Source organism: Aspergillus terreus, genomic scaffold (genome assembly GCF_000149615.1).
Source record: "Aspergillus terreus NIH2624 scaffold_6 genomic scaffold, whole genome shotgun sequence".
Classification (NCBI taxonomy): domain Eukaryota; kingdom Fungi; phylum Ascomycota; class Eurotiomycetes; order Eurotiales; family Aspergillaceae; genus Aspergillus; species Aspergillus terreus.
In genome coordinates this window covers 1,018,095-1,037,526 of record NT_165929.1, presented here as the reverse complement: position 1 = coordinate 1,037,526, position 19,432 = coordinate 1,018,095, and the positions used below count along the sequence as shown (strand labels likewise).

At 54.7% G+C, this 19,432-nt stretch overlaps 4 protein-coding genes across 4 annotated transcripts; all 4 read right to left on the bottom strand.

Annotated features, from left to right (window-relative positions):
* Window positions 1-150: 150 nt before the first annotated feature.
* Window positions 151-2,250, bottom strand: ATEG_04612 (anion exchange family protein; the record flags this gene model as incomplete). Its single annotated transcript, XM_001213790.1, has 4 exons — window positions 151-1,046; window positions 1,094-1,590; window positions 1,654-1,741; window positions 1,794-2,250. The coding sequence occupies 4 exons, from the start codon at window positions 2,248-2,250 to the stop codon at window positions 151-153; spliced, it is 1,938 nt and encodes a 645-aa protein (XP_001213790.1).
* Window positions 2,251-5,421: 3,171 nt separating this feature from the next.
* Window positions 5,422-6,275, bottom strand: ATEG_04611 (glutathione S-transferase family protein; the record flags this gene model as incomplete). The annotated part of the gene is made up of 3 exons (XM_001213789.1): window positions 5,422-6,040; window positions 6,090-6,143; window positions 6,196-6,275. The coding sequence occupies 3 exons, from the start codon at window positions 6,273-6,275 to the stop codon at window positions 5,422-5,424; spliced, it is 753 nt and encodes a 250-aa protein (XP_001213789.1).
* A 4,009-nt stretch (window positions 6,276-10,284) lies between these two features.
* On the bottom strand, window positions 10,285-13,366 carry ATEG_04610 (uncharacterized protein; the record flags this gene model as incomplete). Its single annotated transcript, XM_001213788.1, has 2 exons — window positions 10,285-10,394; window positions 10,708-13,366. 2 exons carry the CDS (start codon window positions 13,364-13,366, stop codon window positions 10,285-10,287), a joined length of 2,769 nt encoding a protein of 922 aa, XP_001213788.1.
* Window positions 13,367-14,137: 771 nt separating this feature from the next.
* Window positions 14,138-18,088, bottom strand: ATEG_04609 (translation initiation factor 3 subunit CLU1; the record flags this gene model as incomplete). Its single annotated transcript, XM_001213787.1, has 3 exons — window positions 14,138-17,737; window positions 17,807-17,862; window positions 17,920-18,088. The coding sequence occupies 3 exons, from the start codon at window positions 18,086-18,088 to the stop codon at window positions 14,138-14,140; spliced, it is 3,825 nt and encodes a 1,274-aa protein (XP_001213787.1).
* Window positions 18,089-19,432: the final 1,344 nt, after the last annotated feature.

Below are 19,432 nucleotides of genomic sequence, written 5' to 3'. Positions count from 1 at the left end.
GTGATGCTGTTCTGGAAATTCTTCTTTTTTGGAGGCAGAAAAAGTTGACCGCGCTGGGCGGTCAGCCTGTCACGTGAATATATACATCTACCCAAGGCTCATATCGACAGACTGCTCGCTCCACCGATACTACTATTAACAGGACATTGTTCAATCCACTCGACTGGTCGTGCTCCGTCGTCGAACCCCCGACCGGGTCTGGAGTTCATACGCTTCTCCCCGTTCCAGATCATCCTCCACTGGCGACTCGGACGAGCTCTCAGCACGACCCATCATAAGCGCATTATCGCCAGTAGTTTTAGACGGGCTGCGAGTTCCGTCGTTAGGAACAGAGATAGACGCGACGCGATCATCAATACCATGCGCCCCGCCCACACTCTCCATCGTGAACGGACTGGCGGTGGGCGCATCCAGAGCCGCAAGCTCCTCAGGAGTGAACCAACGAGGCATGAGGAACGCGCGGACGGGAATGAGAAGCAGAATGATGACGGGAAAGCCGATAGCGGCAATGGTCTGGGTTATGGCGAAAGTGCCGCCGAAGCCGATAAGCTCCAGGATGACGAACGCCCAGACGGCGCTGCGCCGTTTCACCCGCTTGAGCGGGTTGGACGCCGGGGTGAAGTTGCGGTCCTGCGCGAGGAAGAGGAGTTTCTGCGTGATGCCATTGCCCTGGAGCGCCTGGACGCCCATGATGAAGAAGAGCCCCGCCATGACGCCCTGAGGGATTAGGTGGAGGACAATCAGGAGCGGCCCCGTCATCGTGCCGAGAGTGAGCAGGCCCTGCGCGAAGTTACTGACTCGCTGTTCGACGACGTGGTCGGTGATCCGGACGGCCTTGCCCTTGTTGGTGTCGTCCTCGTCGGCGACATCGCGAGTGACGCAGAGCGCGGCGGTGTGGAAGGGGGCCTGGGGGATGAGACCGTTCGGGAAGGGGATTCCCAACAGCCCAGCGACAAAGGTGGTGAGGCCGAGGAGCCAGAGATCCCAGTGGAATCCCGCTGGTTTCCGCAGCGGGAACTCAGTCCCCTGGGCGATAAGAGACGACACTGAGGGCCGGGTTAGCTTCGTTCCGCAATCTATGAGTTAGGCTCACCATTGTGGTCAAAGTAGAAGAGGATGGTAAGCAGCAGAGCGAACGGGATCGCGAGAAAGATGTCCCCCACGTCGATATCCCAGAAATGCACCAGCCAGTCACGATCCATCGTGGGGAAGAAGGCCTTGCTGGTGGGCAGGGTCGCCACTTCGACATCTTTCATGTGGCCAATATGGACGAATCCAGTGAAGAAGACAATGGTCAAGGGCGTGCCGTAATCCTCGAGGAACTTCCGCACGTATCGCTGCCAAAGGCTGCTATTCCCGAGTTCGCCGCAGATCCAGCCGCTCATGAGCACCAACAGGGCAACCATGATACTCAGGTACGCGGACGTCTCTCCGGCGCCCTCCCACTGCCGGGTGAGCACCTGGATCCCTTTCTGGAGGTAGACGAAGGCCACGTAGAACCCAAAGATGTCGCAGGAGAACCGAGTGACATAGGTCAGGCCGTTGCAAGCATTGGTGATAGCCAGAATCCAGTGCATGATCAGTGACCAACTGCGGCCTGTTAGCGCCAATTCCACTCTAGGCGGTTCGAGTCGAAATGATGCAAGCACTTACATTCCAATCCAACACATAAAGGCGAGATATGGCGTCCCGCGCGGCGAAATAATATCATAAACCGTGTAGTTAAACACCGTGATAGGACCTTCACATCATCAGCCTTTTTTCCCGCAACCCAACCGAGGGCAGCAACATACCGGTCACGCCTACGATCACCAACGGCTGCGCCGCAAAGAGCGAGAAGACCACCGCACCGAGGACCGACGCCAGCAGCACTTCATTGACCCCGTAACTCTGATTAGTCTTCTCGAACATATCGAGAGAGAAAGCCAGCGCAGGCAAGATATTGGCAAAATACATGTAGACCGTCGCGGGGACGACGCGATAATCCCACGCATCGGTCCAATCGCTCCAGTAGTACGGCGCTCGTCGCTTGATATCGTTCACCATGCCGCGGAAGAACCGAATGCGCCACCATTTCGTCGAGCGCGCTGAAGACGCCGTCGCCGACGCCGACACGCGTGATGGCGCTCTGGCGACGGACGATGACTCCAGCGGTTGAGGATGCGATGGCGTGCGATTGGAGTGTGTCTGCCAGGGTCGTCGGTGCGAGTGGGACGACGAGGGCGGAGACGTACTCGCGGGTTCTTGCATGTTGTACAGCGTTCTATACTCGTGGAATGCTGTGTAAATATTGGCGGTGGACGGGAGGTCGATGATGTATTCCGCGGTCCACTTTTTTCCTTGTCACAGCGGAAGATACAGAGTCTCTTTTCCCGGCTGTCGATCGTTCTAGACCGAGAGGGAATTCCCATTAACTGTGCAGTTGTGAAGCAGAGGTAGTCAGGCCAAGGGAGCAAATACACGAGAGGGGAGAAGAAGAGAGAAAGATCATCTCGGAGAATGCCTGACGGGCCTGAGGCCGCCGCGCCCCTAGTTTAGCGAGCATCTCCAATGGTTAATCGAAGTCATCTCCGCATCATTCAAATACAATATGATGCAAAATAATTGCTACTACTATTCATTAATTATCTCAAATAAGATGTTGCACGAAAAATCTTAAGCCCAGGTAGGGTGTCTCCCCGCGAGGCTCCCCGAGAGAAGTATACGAATCTACTCTATGCAGATGCTGAACAGCGTCAACCCCTAATAAATGTCATTCACCAGCTCATGTTACAAATATAACAAACGGACCACTACTGCAATAAACTAGAGAAAACGAGAATGCCAGATGGTACAAAAGCAACGTTAGTAATAGGAACAGATCACTTTTCGTTCCCTGCAATCCAGATAACCCTCCACCGTTCAACCACTTGCGTCTCTCATCACATAACTGAGACGTTAAGCAACACAGTCCCGCATAACGCTTACGCAGGAGGGGGAGGGGGTGGCGGCTGCTCACTCGGGGGCTATACATCCTGTTAGTCCTTTGCTGTTCACTTCGAAGATGCTAGGGAGAAAGGATACATACCGGAGGGGGAGGCCCGTCACCAGGTGGGGGCGGAGGAGGAGGACTACCAGCACCATAGTACATGGACGGCATACCCGGAGGCGGAGGAGGGACACTCATGCCCGGAGGAGCGCCAGGAGCTCCCATACCAGGGGCGGGCGGAGCAGCGTAGGCACCGTAGGCACCATATCCATAGGCTGCTGGGGCACCGCCAGGAGGGGGAGGAGGTTGTTGCCAGGGAGCAGCTCCCGGCGCTCCGTAGCCACCTTGGGAGCCGTATCCGTAATCTCCACCGCGGCTCTGGGCCCATGGAGGTGCACTGCCGTTGTCGCGGGGTCCGTAGTCATCCCGACGGTCACGGCCTCTCTGCTGCCAGGGAGCCACGTCACTGGGTGGAGGTCCACGCTGCCAGGGCTTCGCATCGCGGTCGTCGTAGTCCTGGCCAGGGCCGGCTTCAATGCGGCGGGGCATATGCCCATCTTCGCCGGGAGCACCTCCCGAGAGTTCTTGCATGAGTTGCTATGATCACGTCAGTATCTACATTCATAAGACAATGGGTTGGGAAATTGCTTACCTCCATCTCACGATCGACAGCATCACCTCCACCAATAGCTCTCCGGGGACCACCGTATCCACCGTTGTTTCGCCAATCAGTGCCTCTCTGGCGATCGGGACAATCACGAGCCATGTGTCCAGCATTGCCACAGACACGGCAAATGATGTTGGCAGTGAAGTTACGCTGCTCGGGGCAGTCGTACTTGCGATGTCCGATTTGGCCACCTAGACATCGTCAGTACTTTGTCAGGAGAATGCAGGGAAACAGGCACTTACAGTTCTGACAAGCCTGGTTTTCGTCGTCACGAAGGGTACCGTTAAGAGCAGCCAGCTCTCGGAGCTGATTTCTCTTGAGCTCGTTCTGGCCTTCGGGGATAGAGGCAGCCTGTGGTGGATTAGCAAAGAAACATACACCATCTGAAAAGAGAACTCACCGTTTCAATAACGTTGTGCACCAACTTCTTCGCCTTGTTGACCTTTTCCTCGGTATCTGCCATGATCAAACAGTGAAGATCTTCTTCCTGGTTGCTAGCGTGAGCGGCGTCAGAGCGACCTTTTCCTTCCTTGACGGAGCCCTTGCCACGGATAGCAATTTTGGCCCCGGACTCAGACTCCATCTTCTTCAGGGTGTTTCCACGAGGACCTATGAGTAAGCCAACTTTAAAAAGATAGCAAAGAGCTATGTGTTAGTTGTCTGGTTTCTGAATGGTTTGGAGAGCAACGTTTCAAATGAGTGCAACATCAAGCAGCAAGGGTTAGCAAGAAGCGAGCCCAAAGGCGATCGACAGGCGATGCCTTTCGCAGAGGCTCGACTCGAGCAGAGGAAAGATGAGGGGTTGTGTCATGAAATACACGCGATACGGGGACAGTTAGGAGTTAGAGGGTTAGTTATCATACTGAAGTTAATCTCTGGATAGTCATTCACTGGAACATAGACCTTCTCCTGGGTCTTGGTGGGCCGCCTGTAATCAGAGGGCGGGTGGTAGTTAGGAATGGTCTTCATGGCCTTTTCGACGAGCTTGTGGCGCTCATCCTCGAGGCGTTTCCGGTAGCGGTATTCCCTAGTGTTTACACGTCTTCCAAAGTTATCGTACTGGGGAGGGGGCGACGGCGACCTGCAGAAAAGTTTTGTTAGCGGGTTGCGCGAAAGAAAAGTTTGAAGGGCAAACGCACCGATCACCATCCGCGGGCACGACATCGTTGATCCGCAGCTTCTGGCTGATTTCCTCTATGCGCAGGTGCAGAGTATACGCCTCGAGCTGTTCGTTGGTGAAGTTGGCCATGATCATCGTGGGCAAGCCCATGAGACCGGCGGCCTTGTTCTCCTGCGCATCGCCCCAACGGTTGCGCTTCTTGCGCCTCTTCACACCGTCGACGGGGGGGTCAGCTATGACAAGTTAGTGATGTTAAGGAAATAATAGGAGGGTGAAAGGAACATACCTCGAACAGGGCTTCTGCCTCGCTTGACGCTACTATCCCCTGAGGGAGCGTAGCTGTCTCCATCGGCAGGTTCATCGCCTCCAAAGCGTCTGCGGCCCAGAGGGATGTTGTTGGAACCGGTGATTCCTTGATTGCGCCAGGCCATGTTGCCGACACGATTAGTAGGAATATTGGGTAGTAATGGTGATATGACAGGATGGTCGAAACTAATGCGATGGAGGATCGATATAACTAACTCCGAGGTGGCAATTTTGTGGTCACGTGGCTTACTAAGCGCACTCTTTCTCCCCTCAACCTACGACTTACGGAGTACGTCTCCCACTCATTCACCAGGCAATACAATCTGACATTAACTTACGACAGCAATAACTGAACACAGCCTAGTGCTTCGCATCAGCCTTCATACCCTGCTGGATCCACGCGCGCGACTGGGCCGCGTGCTCCTCCATGGCCTTCTTATCCTTGAGCAAATCCTTGATGGTATGCGGAGAGGGCACATGGCGGCCCTTCTCGACGCCCTCACGGGCAGCCATGCGGTCCTCCCAGGCCTTGAGATGGGGGAACTCGTCGATGTCAACGCCGGACCAGCCGGCGCAGGCGATCCAGCCCCAGTGGGAGATGTCGGCGATGGAGACGTGGTCGCCGACGAGGTAGCCGGAGGAGGAGGTGGAGAGATGCTTGTCGAGCACACCGTAGAGGCGGCGGGTCTCGTTGACGTAGCGATTCATGCCGTACTCGATGCGCTCGGGCGCGTAGCGCACGAAGTGGTTCGCCTGGCCCTGCATCGGGCCCACGCCGGCGTTCTGGAAGTACAGCCAGCTGATCATCTCGTAGTACTCGCGCGTGCCGCGCGGGTACGAGATCTTGTGGTCCTTGTCGTACTGCTCTGCAAGGTAGGTGAGGATGCTGCCGGACTCGAAGAGGCGGATCTTCTGGCCGTCGGTGAAGGTGTCGGTCAATGCGGGGATACGGCCGTTCGGGTTGATCTCAAGGAACCAGCTATGCTGAGGTCAGTAGGTGGTTTGGGGATGGGAGGGCCGGGACGTACGGTTCCTTCTGAGTGTTCTTGCTGATGTCGATCTTCTCGACCTTGTATGGGAGACTGTCATTGTCAGCTTGCATGATCCGTAGGAGAGCTGGTAGAGAAGACGTACCCCAGCTCCTCCAAAGCAATGGAGATCTTGATCCCATTGGGAGTCTGGGCCGTGTAGAGAGTAATGTCGGGGCGACTCATGGTGGAAAGAGCGCGGTGGATGGGACTGGATGAAGCAAAGAGATTGAATTGATTGCAACAATTGAATCGAGGTTTGGGAAACAGACCGATATAAGAAGCAGAAACCGTCCTCAGAACCCCGCTCATGGTGATGATTAATGCGATGATGTTATCCGGCTTACCAATACTACCTAAGCTTGAGATGTCTCCGGTCTCCCCAGATTATTAATCGAGATCCATCTACCTACTCCGTACTTCCTACGAGTAGTTATTACCTTACGGAGTAGAAGATGATGGATGCCCTGGAAAAATGCCATACAGATGGAAGTACTATCTACATGGTCACCTATATACTCAGAGGTAAACCCAACTCCTTGATCCCTATTCACATAACCAAACCTTCAAAACACAAAACCATCGCCAAATATCTACCAGGTAAAGCTCTCTTCGATGAAGTCGACATGCGTCTGGTGCTGCCGCTTGCGGCAGACACGACGCACATCGTCGCTCAGACTGCCATTGCCGCAGACAAGGACACCCATGGCCCCAACTTGGTTCTCGACCTCCATGCCGACCAGCGTGTCGATGTTGGGACGCCCCGGGAACATCTGCACGGTGGCACTGGGGCTCTGGATTTCCTTGGTGTTGCGGGGGCGGGTGATGAACAGCATGATGCGCAAGACCTCGCGGCGACGCTCCATGGCGAGGATGCTGGTCATCCAGGGGCGGATCCATTCGAGGTGTTCGGGCGACTGGATGATCCACACCAGGGTGACCCGTCGCGCAGCCACCGTGCCGTCGGCATGGCCCTGGACGAGGTGCCGCACGAAGGGCACCTGATGCGTGATGCCGACACCACCCGCGACCAGGAGCACCGTACCATAGGAGTCCATGGAATGAATGCTGCCGTAGGGCCCCTCGGCGAAGGCTCGAAACACGGTCCGCGAGCCGACGGAGCTCAGGGCCCGCTGGAACAGTTTGTTGGTGAAACCGGTGCGGCGACGTACCAATAGCGACAGCGTCGTCTTTTGTGTGCCAAACACATCTTGGCGGGTGGTGGGGAGACCCTTCTCATCGGTCACGATCTCCTCGGCTTCGCTCCAGCCGACAGAGAACGGGTGGGAGCTCCACCATCCCACCGCCGGGATGTACAGATAGATGTGCTGGCCGGGCCGGAAGGTCCATGGGCGGGCCATATTGATCGTGATGCGCATGGCATCGCCGGGCAGAGCCTCCACCAGGGCGGTGGTCGAGTTCCGGCCGCAGTTGCGGTACAAGAGGATGACAATGCGGGCAGCGCGCTATGAAGGCGTTAGAGACGTTGAAATTGCTGATGTCAGACACAGTATCTTACCTCCAGAGCCCAGAGAATAATGGCTGCGAGCAAGTAGTTCTGCGCCGGAAGGCCGTCCAGATGCACCCAGAGCGTGGCAAAGCCGACCACAGCCATGGCGATGTGGAGGTGGAGGAAGGTCTCGTAGAAAGCATGGCGGATGGGCGAGGGAGAGTGCACCATCAGCCCCACGAAGGCGCAGCCGGCCTGGAAGTCGTCAATAGGAGATATCATAATTTTAAGCGGAACCACATACAATCAAACCCGTGAGGAGAAAGCTGCTCTTTCCAAACACCATTCCGACGATATCCCAACCGGCTATTCATGGTCAGTCGATCTATATCAAGACTTGGGGAACTAAGAGCTGGAGGCATACCGGTTTGGGCCTTCGGAATCGCCCAGGCGAAGATGTGAGCGACGGATTCGCAGACCACAATGCGAGCAAGCCAGCGGTGGATCAGATTGAAGGTGTCAAAGGGCACCTGCAACAGCTTGATCAAGGGGTTGTTCCGGCCCGCCAGCAAGACGAGGGGAATGAGGTTGACGGTGGCCATGGTGCCGGTACGATTGCGAATGACGCCCGCCACGCTGTCCTCCTCCTTCTTGTAGGGGACAGTGACGACGCAGACGACGACGTTCATGACGATGATGCCGACCAGGATGAAGGCGTGGAAGCGGCTGGGGAGGGTGCCGAAGTTGATGGCCTGGGACAGCTGGAACTCCTGGTTGTGGCGATTGCGGAACAAGGGCGCATAGATGATATGGTTCTTGATGGAGGCGAAGGTGTCGTCCGCGGACATGAAGTAGCGCTGGCGGTCATTGTTGAAGCTGGCGAGACGACGGAGATGGCTGGACATGCGGAACCAGATCTTCCAGAGAAAGATGAAGGCGGCCATGAGGCCCAGGACCGTCAAGGTGATGCGGGCGAGGTCATCGTTGACCATTTCGTAGAAAATTTCGAAGGCATCGCTTCCGCCGCCATTGCGTTTGTCGAGAGTGGTTGCGGCGGAGAGTCCAACCAGGGACAGAAAGAGGAGCGACTGCATGGTGGATGATCAAGCCGGGAGGCTGTGTGCAATGAAGGGAAGGTTACTCTGAGCGGGCGAAGAGGCAGCGGACGTGGATGCGAGACCAGCTCTGCTGAGAAAGTCCGACCGGACCAGACGGAGGTGAATCAATGAATTTGCGGAGCGCGGTCAAAAGAGCGAGATTGAGGCGCTTGGGAGGACCAAATCCAGGACCAGACTGGATGGGTTACACAACGAGGGAATGAACAATGGGATTGTTCTCGGGCCGTTCTTCGTTGTTGGAAGCTTTGTGAAGAACCGGGGCCTGGGAGACGGAAGAAAGAATGAACTTGGCAACGTGGATGGCCAGGTTGAGAGAGGGAGGTTGGCGGGCAAACGAACGGAATGCAGGTGGTGAGCCAGTCACTCGGGATCTATTATCTAGCCTGGGGATCGTCAAGACACCAAGGAGATAGACCGACTGCCAAGAAGGAAAGGGGGAGAAGATATAGATCAGCGTCGAGCCGGGGGAGAAGAGAATGAAACTAAGGATGGAGAGGGGGAGAAAGAAAGAAAGAAAGAGAAGAAAGAGAAGAGGAGGAGATGAAGTGGATGAGAGAGAGAGAGAGAGAGAATACTGCAGTGTGGAAAAATACCCCATCTGGGTAGGTGGCAATGGAGGCCTCCGGTTGGCGCCCTCTTGAAACAACGATGTCGACGGGATCCCTTGGCGGCTCGCCCTTACTTCTACATTCTCGATCCCATTATTCAGATCGATCGATCATTTTCCCGTCGGTCTGGTCATGATGTTTGGTTTTGCGAACTACATGCGAAAGAAAGAAAGAAAGATGCCTATGACACTCTACTCTGTATAGTATAGAAGGGTCTCGTCAATCTCCTGGGTTGTGTAGAATATCCTCTACCATCACATCATATCGAAAAAACCCACAAGACCACCCACTAGTCTCTCTCACATAGATTAATCCCCTCGATTCGTCGAGAAATCTCTTCCGTCGGCGGCAGACAGAGCCACACGGGATTTGATGAAACTACCTACCTACTCCGTTGTATATGCACGCTCAATCCAGTATGACCTGTCGTCGCCTCCCACGGTTCAACTGCGGAGTTCCTGTTCCATCCAAGGATGATCCACGGTTCCGACCTGCCCAACGCAGGGACATGGAACAAGCAGGCGACCTTAAGCTTTCTTCGAATACCTCACGCCACGTCGTTCCTGGTCCACCTCACCTGGATCCGCTGGCCCTTCTCATGCGTGTCTTTGATACTCTTTGATAATGTCTGATACTCTTTAATACTCTTTGATCATGTTTGGCTCTCTTGATCATCTTGGATAATGAGGGAGTGCGGCATGGCGGGGTGGTGGGGAAGCAAAGGGTAGCAAAGGGTTTAGTGACTCCGTAAGCGGGTGGGCGTGCAGGGATCGGGAATACCTGCAACCGAGATACGCTTGATTTAGCTGGATGATCATCAAGCATACATAGATTTCGCCCCATTCTTATAAGAACGTCGGGTTTGGATGCACTTTAATGTACTTGATCCATGTCGTCCATCCTCGCATATAGACATACTCCAAGACTGCATAGGATGTACGATCTGGTTACACTGCAGCTGACTATCATATAAACTCCGTCTCGATGACAACTTCCGGAGTCAGTCCGAGACCCTACTATCACCTCTCCCAATAGTCCGTTTCACCCTGACACTGACAGGGATCTTTTGACAGGGTCCCGTCCAGCTTATTCTCCGAATAGCTCCAGCTTCTATCTTTAAGTACTATAACTAACACCTCCTAGGCATTAACTCGTATCATGTAGATGATCTAACGACTAAACTCTACTCTATCCAGACGCCAACGATAAAGTCAAAAATGCCAACTGCCAACTGCCGGGTATCATCGCGACACAGAACTCCGAATAATAACACAAATAGGAACAAGTGGTAACCGCACGACCGGGTCAAAGAAAACTAAGCTCATCATCGCTCTCCTCGTCCTGCGAACAGGGGATCACCCTCGGCAGGCGTGTCGCCCGCCGGCAAATGATCCTCGGAGACGCCGTGTGACGACGCTGGATCGTCGACCGCGTCCGCTCACTGATAGGCTCGACGAAATCCTCGAGGCTTTCCGTGTCAGAGGGAGACGCACTCCTGCGGTTGATGATAACCACCTCAACCTTGGGAGTAATCTCCTCCGAGTCAGACTTATCGGAGTCCTGCGCTATCATCTCTCCCGACGCCGCCACATTGGACGGCACCGCTCTGGATGTACCATGTGCCCCCCTGGTCCGGGCGGCTATCGGTGCATACTCCGCTTCAGACGAGCCAGCCTCAAACGGCGACCGGTGGCATCTCGAGCGGGTCGCGCGGGCTCCTCGCGCATACGTCTCCATGGGGTCAGACCGAAGTCGTTTTCGTTGTCTGGTGACCATGTTCTCGTTCGTCCACGTCCGTTTCATGGGGACGGACGGTGGCGATGACGTGACGCTGGAGACAGCATCCTCCTGGCTCGAGCTCGCCGAGGTACTGCTGGTGGAACATGCGATGGTTGATGGAAGTCGTGGTCGAGCGAGAGCTTGTTTGGAAGCCACCGCTAACTGGCCAGCTTTGGGCTTCGGCATCGGCGTCCGGGCCACCCACTCGCCAATGCTTTCCTCCCACCGGTAGAGACCGGCCGTATCGTTGGAAGGGATCTCGTGGGATGAAGGGGATCGTGTGCCCGCCTGGCTGCTCCGAGCTGAAACGACCATCTCTTGAACTTCCATGGCCCATGCATGGTCGTCCGTGTCCAGAGTAGTCTCCGCGAACGCCATGGCTGTTTCAGCCGCTACATTCCCCAGGAAGAATGCCACCCCATGCATATCAGTCAGTTGCGCAAGCTCACACACCTTTTGACGGATCTCGCGCGATGTCCGCGACTCATCGCTCTGGTCCGCGTGGCCGCAGCAGCGAAACACCTGTCGAACAAGCTCGGCCAGTCCCTTAAGCATCTCATGCTGACTAGCCAGCGACAGGAAAAACGCCTGGATGTTTCGTCGGGATATGGCATCCAATTGATCAATGACATCGACAGACGATGCTGCACCGCACCGTAGCATCAAATTGCCCAGCAGCACGTAGCCACGACGCAGCGACTGAAACATGGGCAATGTGCCTTCATGCGGATAGTGTGTCCCAACAGCCCGCTGGACCACGAGGGTCAGGTACCCGACGGTGTTTCGCACTTTTGCGCCGGTCGCTCTCACCTCCTCCGTGGGAGCCTGCGACCGCGCGATGGACATCCCACAAAGCGCAGCAATAAGACTTGACGTAAGATTACTCAGGGCATCCTGGATGGGGACTGGGCATGGCGATGGGCCCTTTGCGAGAATCGTTGCATTGCTGGAAGCACGGGTGCCTCGCGCACGCTCGCCGCGTAGGGCACTCAAATCCTCCATCCGAGGCATGGACATTGGCTTGCCGGGGTACACGCCGCCAGCGGAGAGCACAACGGCCTCCACAAGCCTGGTGGCAGCTGCTGCATTCCGGTCCTCGATAGACACCGATTTAATTGCCCCATCCACGCACTTTTTCCACAAAGAGGTGACCATCCACTCTGGGGGGACGGAGCCGCGCATGAGGAGCTTTGCCATCTCCTCAAATACAAACGAACGTCTCCCTGCAGCACGCGTGTAATATTTTCCCAGTATGTAAATGGCATCGTCGTGGTGGACCGGTGGCTTTGGTGGTTCAAACGCCATTGGATGGTCATAGAGGTCTACGGTAGTAAGATACCGCGACATCAAGCTCTCAAAGGCATCGAACTCGCTGTGACTCATGCACTCCTCCATAAGCCGACAGGCCGCGAACTGCGTAAGCCATCCTTGAAGCATCATTTCCGACACAAGATGAATGCCTTGTGCGCGCACCGCTTCGCGCAAAGGTTCCCATCCATGACTCGCGGGGGCATAATGGGCCTCAAGTTCCGTAAAATAAGCGTCGCACATATCCACACCACAGTCATCATTTTTCAACTCATCCTGGAGTCTCTGCTCCTCCGCAATAAACTCCGGCAAGCGTCGCGCAACCATCGACATCAACGAGCGCGCCCCGCGGTCCGATCGTTCACCCATAGCACCCACCCGAGTCTTACTCAGAAACTTGAGCAGAATCCGATCCAGAAGATGCGCAATATCCACGAGCCCAGTATCCCCGGAAAGATCCAATACCTCCTTCCACGACCCCTGGTAGGCGGGGAAACTGGCGTTGTTCGTGCGGTTCGCCCGCCGTTGTTCGCCTGACGCACCGGTATTTGTAGGAGCCAAGGGACTGCGGAACAATTTTTTTCTGAGCGACGAGCACTCCAGGTTCCCCTGCGCCTTTCCCGTAATCAAAGGGGTTGCAATCTCGATGGCACCCGGCAGCGTTTTCTGGCGTTCCGGGCTGTGAATTGATAGTCGGCTTCGTCTTCTGACTCGTCCCTTTTGACCCCGACTTGCATAGCTATGTCGTATGCGCCGTTTGTCTGGTTTCCCGGGTACCCAGGCCGGGTCGCCGGGCTCTTCGTCGGAGTAGGAATACCCTTTGTCCGCATCGCCGGTTGTAGCTGTGGTGGATTGTGCGTTCTGTCCTGCCCGCCGCGGTTCAGCTTGCTCTCTCAGTTTCGAATGCGCAATACTGGCGAGGATCTCGTGGTGTTTCTCAAGCCGATGGTAGACGGAGGTCAAAGGGCGCAACATGCGATTTGCCCATTTGGCGGTCGGACGGACATCTTCCATGTTGGGGCAGGTTGGTTATAGCCTGGCGCATAGGCGATAAATTAGCTACTCGTCTCGTGCCTAAATTGGTAGAGTTCTGCTGGTTTGGTACCGGAATGCTTTGCTGCAGGGTCATTGAACCATGTCGTTGATGCTGTGGAATAACCAAGATGCAGTGGGTCGGTAAGCCCTAACACCAACAAAAAAGCCAAAATAAAACTGCTCTGCTTAAAATGCAAGACAAAACATGAAAATTGTACGAGTGTAGGGCCCAAGGAAACCCGTAAGAAAGCGAGTGTGTTGTGTTGGTTGATGGTCCTGGACGGCGGATGTAAACAGCGGAATCGCCCAAAGCGGTAAAGCCCCGCATCATCATTGTTCCGTCGGAGACCTGGCCGAGACCCTAGCTAGATGCCGTCTAGACAATCGATTCAACTTGATGTGTAGTGTAGATATTCATTAGAGATGCATGTATATTCTCATCGTATATAGTACAGAATCACACCAGAATGTTCCCAGCATGCAATCGCCCGACCTTGCTATGCACTGCCCGCGATAAAATATAACCCTAACCACCAGGGAGAGTAGAGAGATTTCTACAGAACCAAATACAAAAAAAATCAACCCGACCAAAGGAAAAAAGGCTGTCATCCCGCTCATCCAACATATCAACCGGAGACATAAGGTTCCGACATGGCATATCTAACTGTTAACACAGGTCAAGGTGAAGAAATGAATAAGCTTTTCTTTTATGTAACCCAGAGATGACGAAAAAGAAATCAATCAGCCAGCTTAAGCCGATGACTTCTTCGAGCCACGCAGCTTGGGGTTGCTAGCAGCAGCACGCTTCTTCTGCTTCGAGCGAGAAGCGCTGGTAGTGTCACCGCCTTCGATGAACTTCAGCAACTCATCGATGCTGCGAGAGTCAAGGCTGGTGTTGGAGGCATCCTTGGCGCCAGCGGACTCGGGGGCAGTCTGGCCGACCTGAGGCTGGACCCGGGTGCCCAGAGTACGAGGGGTCATGTTGATGCGACGCAGACGACGGGCCTGGATATCCTTTGCGTGCTTGGCAATCGACACAGCGTTCTGCGTGAGCTGCTCCAACCAGGTCTCCGCCTCCTTGGTGTTACGGTCGTTGGGGCCCAGCTGCTGAAGGAAGATGTTGTAGGCATCGCGCATCTTGCCGACAGCGCCCTTGGAATCTTGGTCCAGGGCAAGGGCCTGAGCGAGCTGGAACAGAATGGTAGCCGTGTTGATCGACTGTCTGCCAAACAGAGACTCGCAGACGACGAGCGAGGCCTCAAACCACTTGCGAGAGTCAGAGTACTGCTTGAGGTGCTGCAGCATCACAGCGGCGTTGTTCATGGTAGTGATGGAGTCAGGGTGGTTGGGACCGTAGATGATCTTCCACAGATCCATGGCGTGCTTGATATAGACCAAGGCAGTCTTGGTGTTGCCCGAAGCATGCTCGAACAGACTGAGGTTGAGATAGCTCAGAATAGTGTCAGCGGAGTCAACGCCCAGAGTACGTTCAGTAACGATGACCGCCTTGCGGGCCAACTCCACGGCGGCCTCCTTCTCATCAGTCTGGTAGTATAGCATGGACAGCTGGTGGTAGAGCTTGGCGACCTCAGGGTGGAGAATGCCGTAGATCTGCTCGTGCAGGGACAGAGATTCCAAGATGAGCTCCTGGCCTAGCTGCTTCTGGTTCTGCATAAGCGAGATACGTCCGGCCTCCAAAGCCTCTTCGGCAAGGGAGCTGCGAGGAGAAGCATCCTTAACCAGAGGAACAACATTGACAATGTCGTCCACGACAATCGAGAGGGCGGGCTTGTCCTCAACCGCAGCACGGGCGGGAGAGTTGGAGTCACCGCCCTTCTTCTTCTTCTTTTTGTTGCTGTTGCTGTCATCGTGTCCAGCACCGTTGACGCCGTTGGAGACGGGAGTCTTGGGAAGATCGGCCTTGGCAAAGACGAAATCGCGGGCACCGAGCTGGATACCCAGCTTGATGGCGATGTCACGGAGCAGCTGAAGGTGTCGCAGGGAGTTGTACCATTCAGCGTCCAGAGAGAAACGGTATCTGATGGTAACCTGCTTCTCGATATCAGCCCGGAGGGAGGCAGGGGTGGCCTTCTCGAAGGAAAAATCGCCCTCAGGGTAGACCTCCCGCAGGGAGGAGTCGATCTCCGCACGAGGGTTGGCATTGACGTCCGCACCGAGCAGGCAGTTGAGAAGGTGAGCAAGGCAGGAGGCAACGAAAGGTGCCGGGACATTGCGCAGGTAGTTGTTCGCAATATGCTTAAAAGCACGGGCAATCATCTCCTGGACAAGAAGGGTCGTCAGAGCATCCAGACGAGCGCCCTTCTCCTTGGACATTTGAGCCAACTTTCCGAGATAACGAATGTTGATACCGCGCTTGTGCAGGAGCTGGCTGAGGGACTGGCCATCCATGGGGAATCCGACATCGCCATCGTGCAGATCCTGAACCAGCTCAGGCATGACCTTGGAACGCAAGAAATCGCAGGTATCGCGGACCTCCTTCTCGTCCTGGGCCCACTGTTCCTTCTCTTCGGCAGTCTGAGGGACCTGGCCGCTGCAAACATCCGGGTTCAGAGCGAGGGAGAACCCAGAGATGTCCACCCGCTCCTGGTCGAGAGCCTCTTCGCTCTTCTCCTCCGCGCCCTCCTCCTTGGGCTCAGCAGTCTCAGACTGCTCCTTCTTGGCGGCCTCCTTAGCGACACGGCGACGCTCAACTTCGGCCTTCACATACTGGCTCATTTTGTGTCTCCAGTACGATTCAACCAGCTCCAGTCGGAGGATGGACATGCGGTGGGGGTAAACATCACTACCCTCCTCTTCCTGCCACATGACATCCAGGGGAGTAACCCGGTAGAGGTCCAGGACGTACTTGCGGCCATCGGTTCCGAGAAGGCCCTTGGTCTCAACACTGCCTTCCAGATCGTGACGCTTTCCCTCCTTGTCCCACACAGGGTGCTTTTTAATGCGCAGGGCCTTGGACAGCTTCTCGAAGACAGGAACGAAATCAGGGTGGGTGGCCACGACATCCTTGCCTTCAACACCACCATAGTCGATCTGGTTCTCACCGGGCTCCCGCTGCTTGAAGATACCGGGAACGATGCTCTGTCCAACGATACGCTTGCCAAGGTAGTCCACAACAATGGTGCCGGGGGTGAAGAGGCCATTGATATCGAGCTGGTTCACGGCCTTGATACCGAGAACATCCTTGCCGACGGCAACACGGGCAGCCTCATCACCACCCTCGGAAGCGAAAGTGCCAACACCATCGGCACCGAAGGAGTAGAAGATGTTGTTATACACAAAAATCTGAGCATCACGCTCTTCCGTGGGGTTCAGAGGAGCAACCTCTCCGCGGGCAACCAAAACGGCACCACGAGCAGCAGCCTCGTTGTAGTCAGCGAACAGCTTGGAGGTCAGACGCTCCCGGAAAACGCGATCCTGGACAGTCTCGCGGGGCAGTTCCCGGGTGGTCTGGAACTCCTCGTTCCAGTCACGCAGAGTTTCGGCATTGTCCACGCCGGAAATCAAGTAGTTCTCCTGAGAACGAGTGATGTCCGGCTGGTGGGCGTTGACGTTGGACGAGGGAGCAGGCACAAGCCAAGGGTTGTTCGGGATGGCGTTCTGGAAGGGGAAGGTGGTGAGGAGATCCTTCTGGTTGTTCGCTTCCTGCAGGGCTTCGAAGGAAGAGTTGAAGGAGGGAGACAGCTGGGAGATCAGAGTGAGGAGCGAGTGAGCGCTGCGCTTCTTGGGGATCGTCTTGGGGAACGGATCGAACTTCGCATTCGAGCATTTGTTGACGTAGAAGCCGGAAACGTGGGAGGTGATCTGGAACTGCTCGCCCTCGTTGGTGGTGACCTGAAGATAGAGCAGATGACCCTTCTGCCGCAGATGATAGGGGGCAGGGTTCCATGGCGAGAGAGCGATAGACTTCACGGTCTTCGGGAGAGGCGTCTCCGGCCGGGGGAGAATGGTCTTGAGAGAGGAAGAACCCGCAATCTCATACTTGGACAGAGAGTGCTCCTTTTCGGAAGCCTCGCCAGCGGCTGCTTCAGCCGCAATTGCATCATGGAGAGACAGACCAGCATTGACACCCTGAATGTTGTCAACGCGATCACCGGCCGCGCCGACCAGCTCCCTCATGCGAACGACGTGCATACGGGCTTCCTTCTCGGTGTAGGGGTCCTCCACGAGGACGATCTCCGAGTCGGCCTTGAGGTCGGGAACCTCCGAGAGCTCGACGAAGTCATTGATGCGCTTTCCGTTGAACTCGAGATGGAAGCAGGTGTACTGGAAGGTGCTCGGGAGCTCGACGATGGATTGGCGGACATCCTGGACTTGTTCTTGGCTCGACACCTGATGTTTGAATTAAAATTAGAAGGATATCCGGGCTGATGCTTTATTAGAAGGATTCTAGAGACCCACCATCACCTGGATCTTGTAGGGCTCATGAGGCAGCTTGACGGAGATCTGGAAAAGACCTGCGGGGAGTGTTAGGTGGCCTTCTGGTTAATTCTGTCCTCTGGGAAACAACATACCGCCAGCATTCTCCTCAGGCTGCTCTCCCTCGGCGTGGGTTCCGTTGGCGACTTGCTCAGGAGACTCTGGATCAACGGTTAACTTGGTGGACTTTTGCGCTTGGGAAATTCGGACGGCCGGTGACGACATGCCTTTCGAGTGCTCCAGCTCGCCATTGGTCTGAGCCATTGCGTCGGATTTATAGAAATAATCGAGCGTTTGTTACCGGGAGGTTGATGGGGATGGGAGGTAATGGAGGAGGTTCAAAGCGTGGTATGCAACTTGACGCTATGAACCTGAAGGAAGAGAGGGCCAAAAGGTATATAAGAAGGGAAGGGAAGAAATAAAAACAGGAGAAACCCAATGAAGAAGAGGATATAGTACAAGAGAACAGGGCAATTGCAAAGACAAAACCCCCGTACCCGGACCAAAAGCAAAAGAAAGGGAATCGGATGGAGAAAGAAGAATAGAGTAAGTAATATGGAGAGGAGGATCGAATGAAGCTGGAGAAATCCGGGCAGGAGAAAATTTCGCGGATACGGAATACCCTCGGATGTCCTCGGGGAGAAGGCGGTGGAGCTCCCCACAGGCACGCCGAGTTTTATTTTGTCTCAAAGTACGACGGAGTAGACAGACTTACGAGTTGGTTCACTGTATATGAAGTTGGTTTATTGTTCTATCATTATTACTACTTGACGGGATTTTACTTCAAGCGTTGCCGTGTTGCTGTCTTCAGTTGGGATGGTTGGGGAAGTCGGCGGCACTACAAGTAGTTAGTTAAAGCAAATGCATGTATAGCTGACTCATCCATATGCACCTTTCTGAATACAGCACGAGAAGTACTCCGTATACTACTTCATGTCGTGGTGTTAAGAGGTGGCGCTTGGCGATGTAGTTAGATATCCAATAATGATAACTGGTATCCTTGGGAATAGGACATCTGATATACCTACCAATCGAGTCTGGCCACCATCAATGCCACAATGAGATTTTTTTAATTGTCGCAACTCCTATCCATACAATGACATTTTCAAGTCAACGCCGATTACAAGTACACAGAGCTAAATTCTTAGAGGGGTATTTAGATGAACAATGGCCCATGCCATAACCAGGTAGCGGGAGAGACTAAGCCATGTCTGCCGTGATATGTTCACATCGTGATGAGCTGGCGGCAACTATATATATACTTCTCCATCGCGGACAACTCACCACCACACAACCATCCCTGATAGATTCGAATACCCAAAACTCAACTCTCCAATTACATCGATCCAACCGCCTAATATTACCGTGACAGAACATTGATTCATACAGGTACACAAAGGCTGACTTGCCAAGCGGGTCGTTCACAAAGAGTGGATCTGATCGGGCTTAGTGCTGCACCGCCACACTCAGCCATTTGGTCGTTTTGTTATCGCCGGAGAATTCGGAGAATTCATCAGTTCGACTGCTCTCAACATCCCAAAACTCTCACCTTCTTTTGACCTCGACTCGTCTCTCTTTCATTTCTTTCTTCTTTCCCACTCGAGCCTC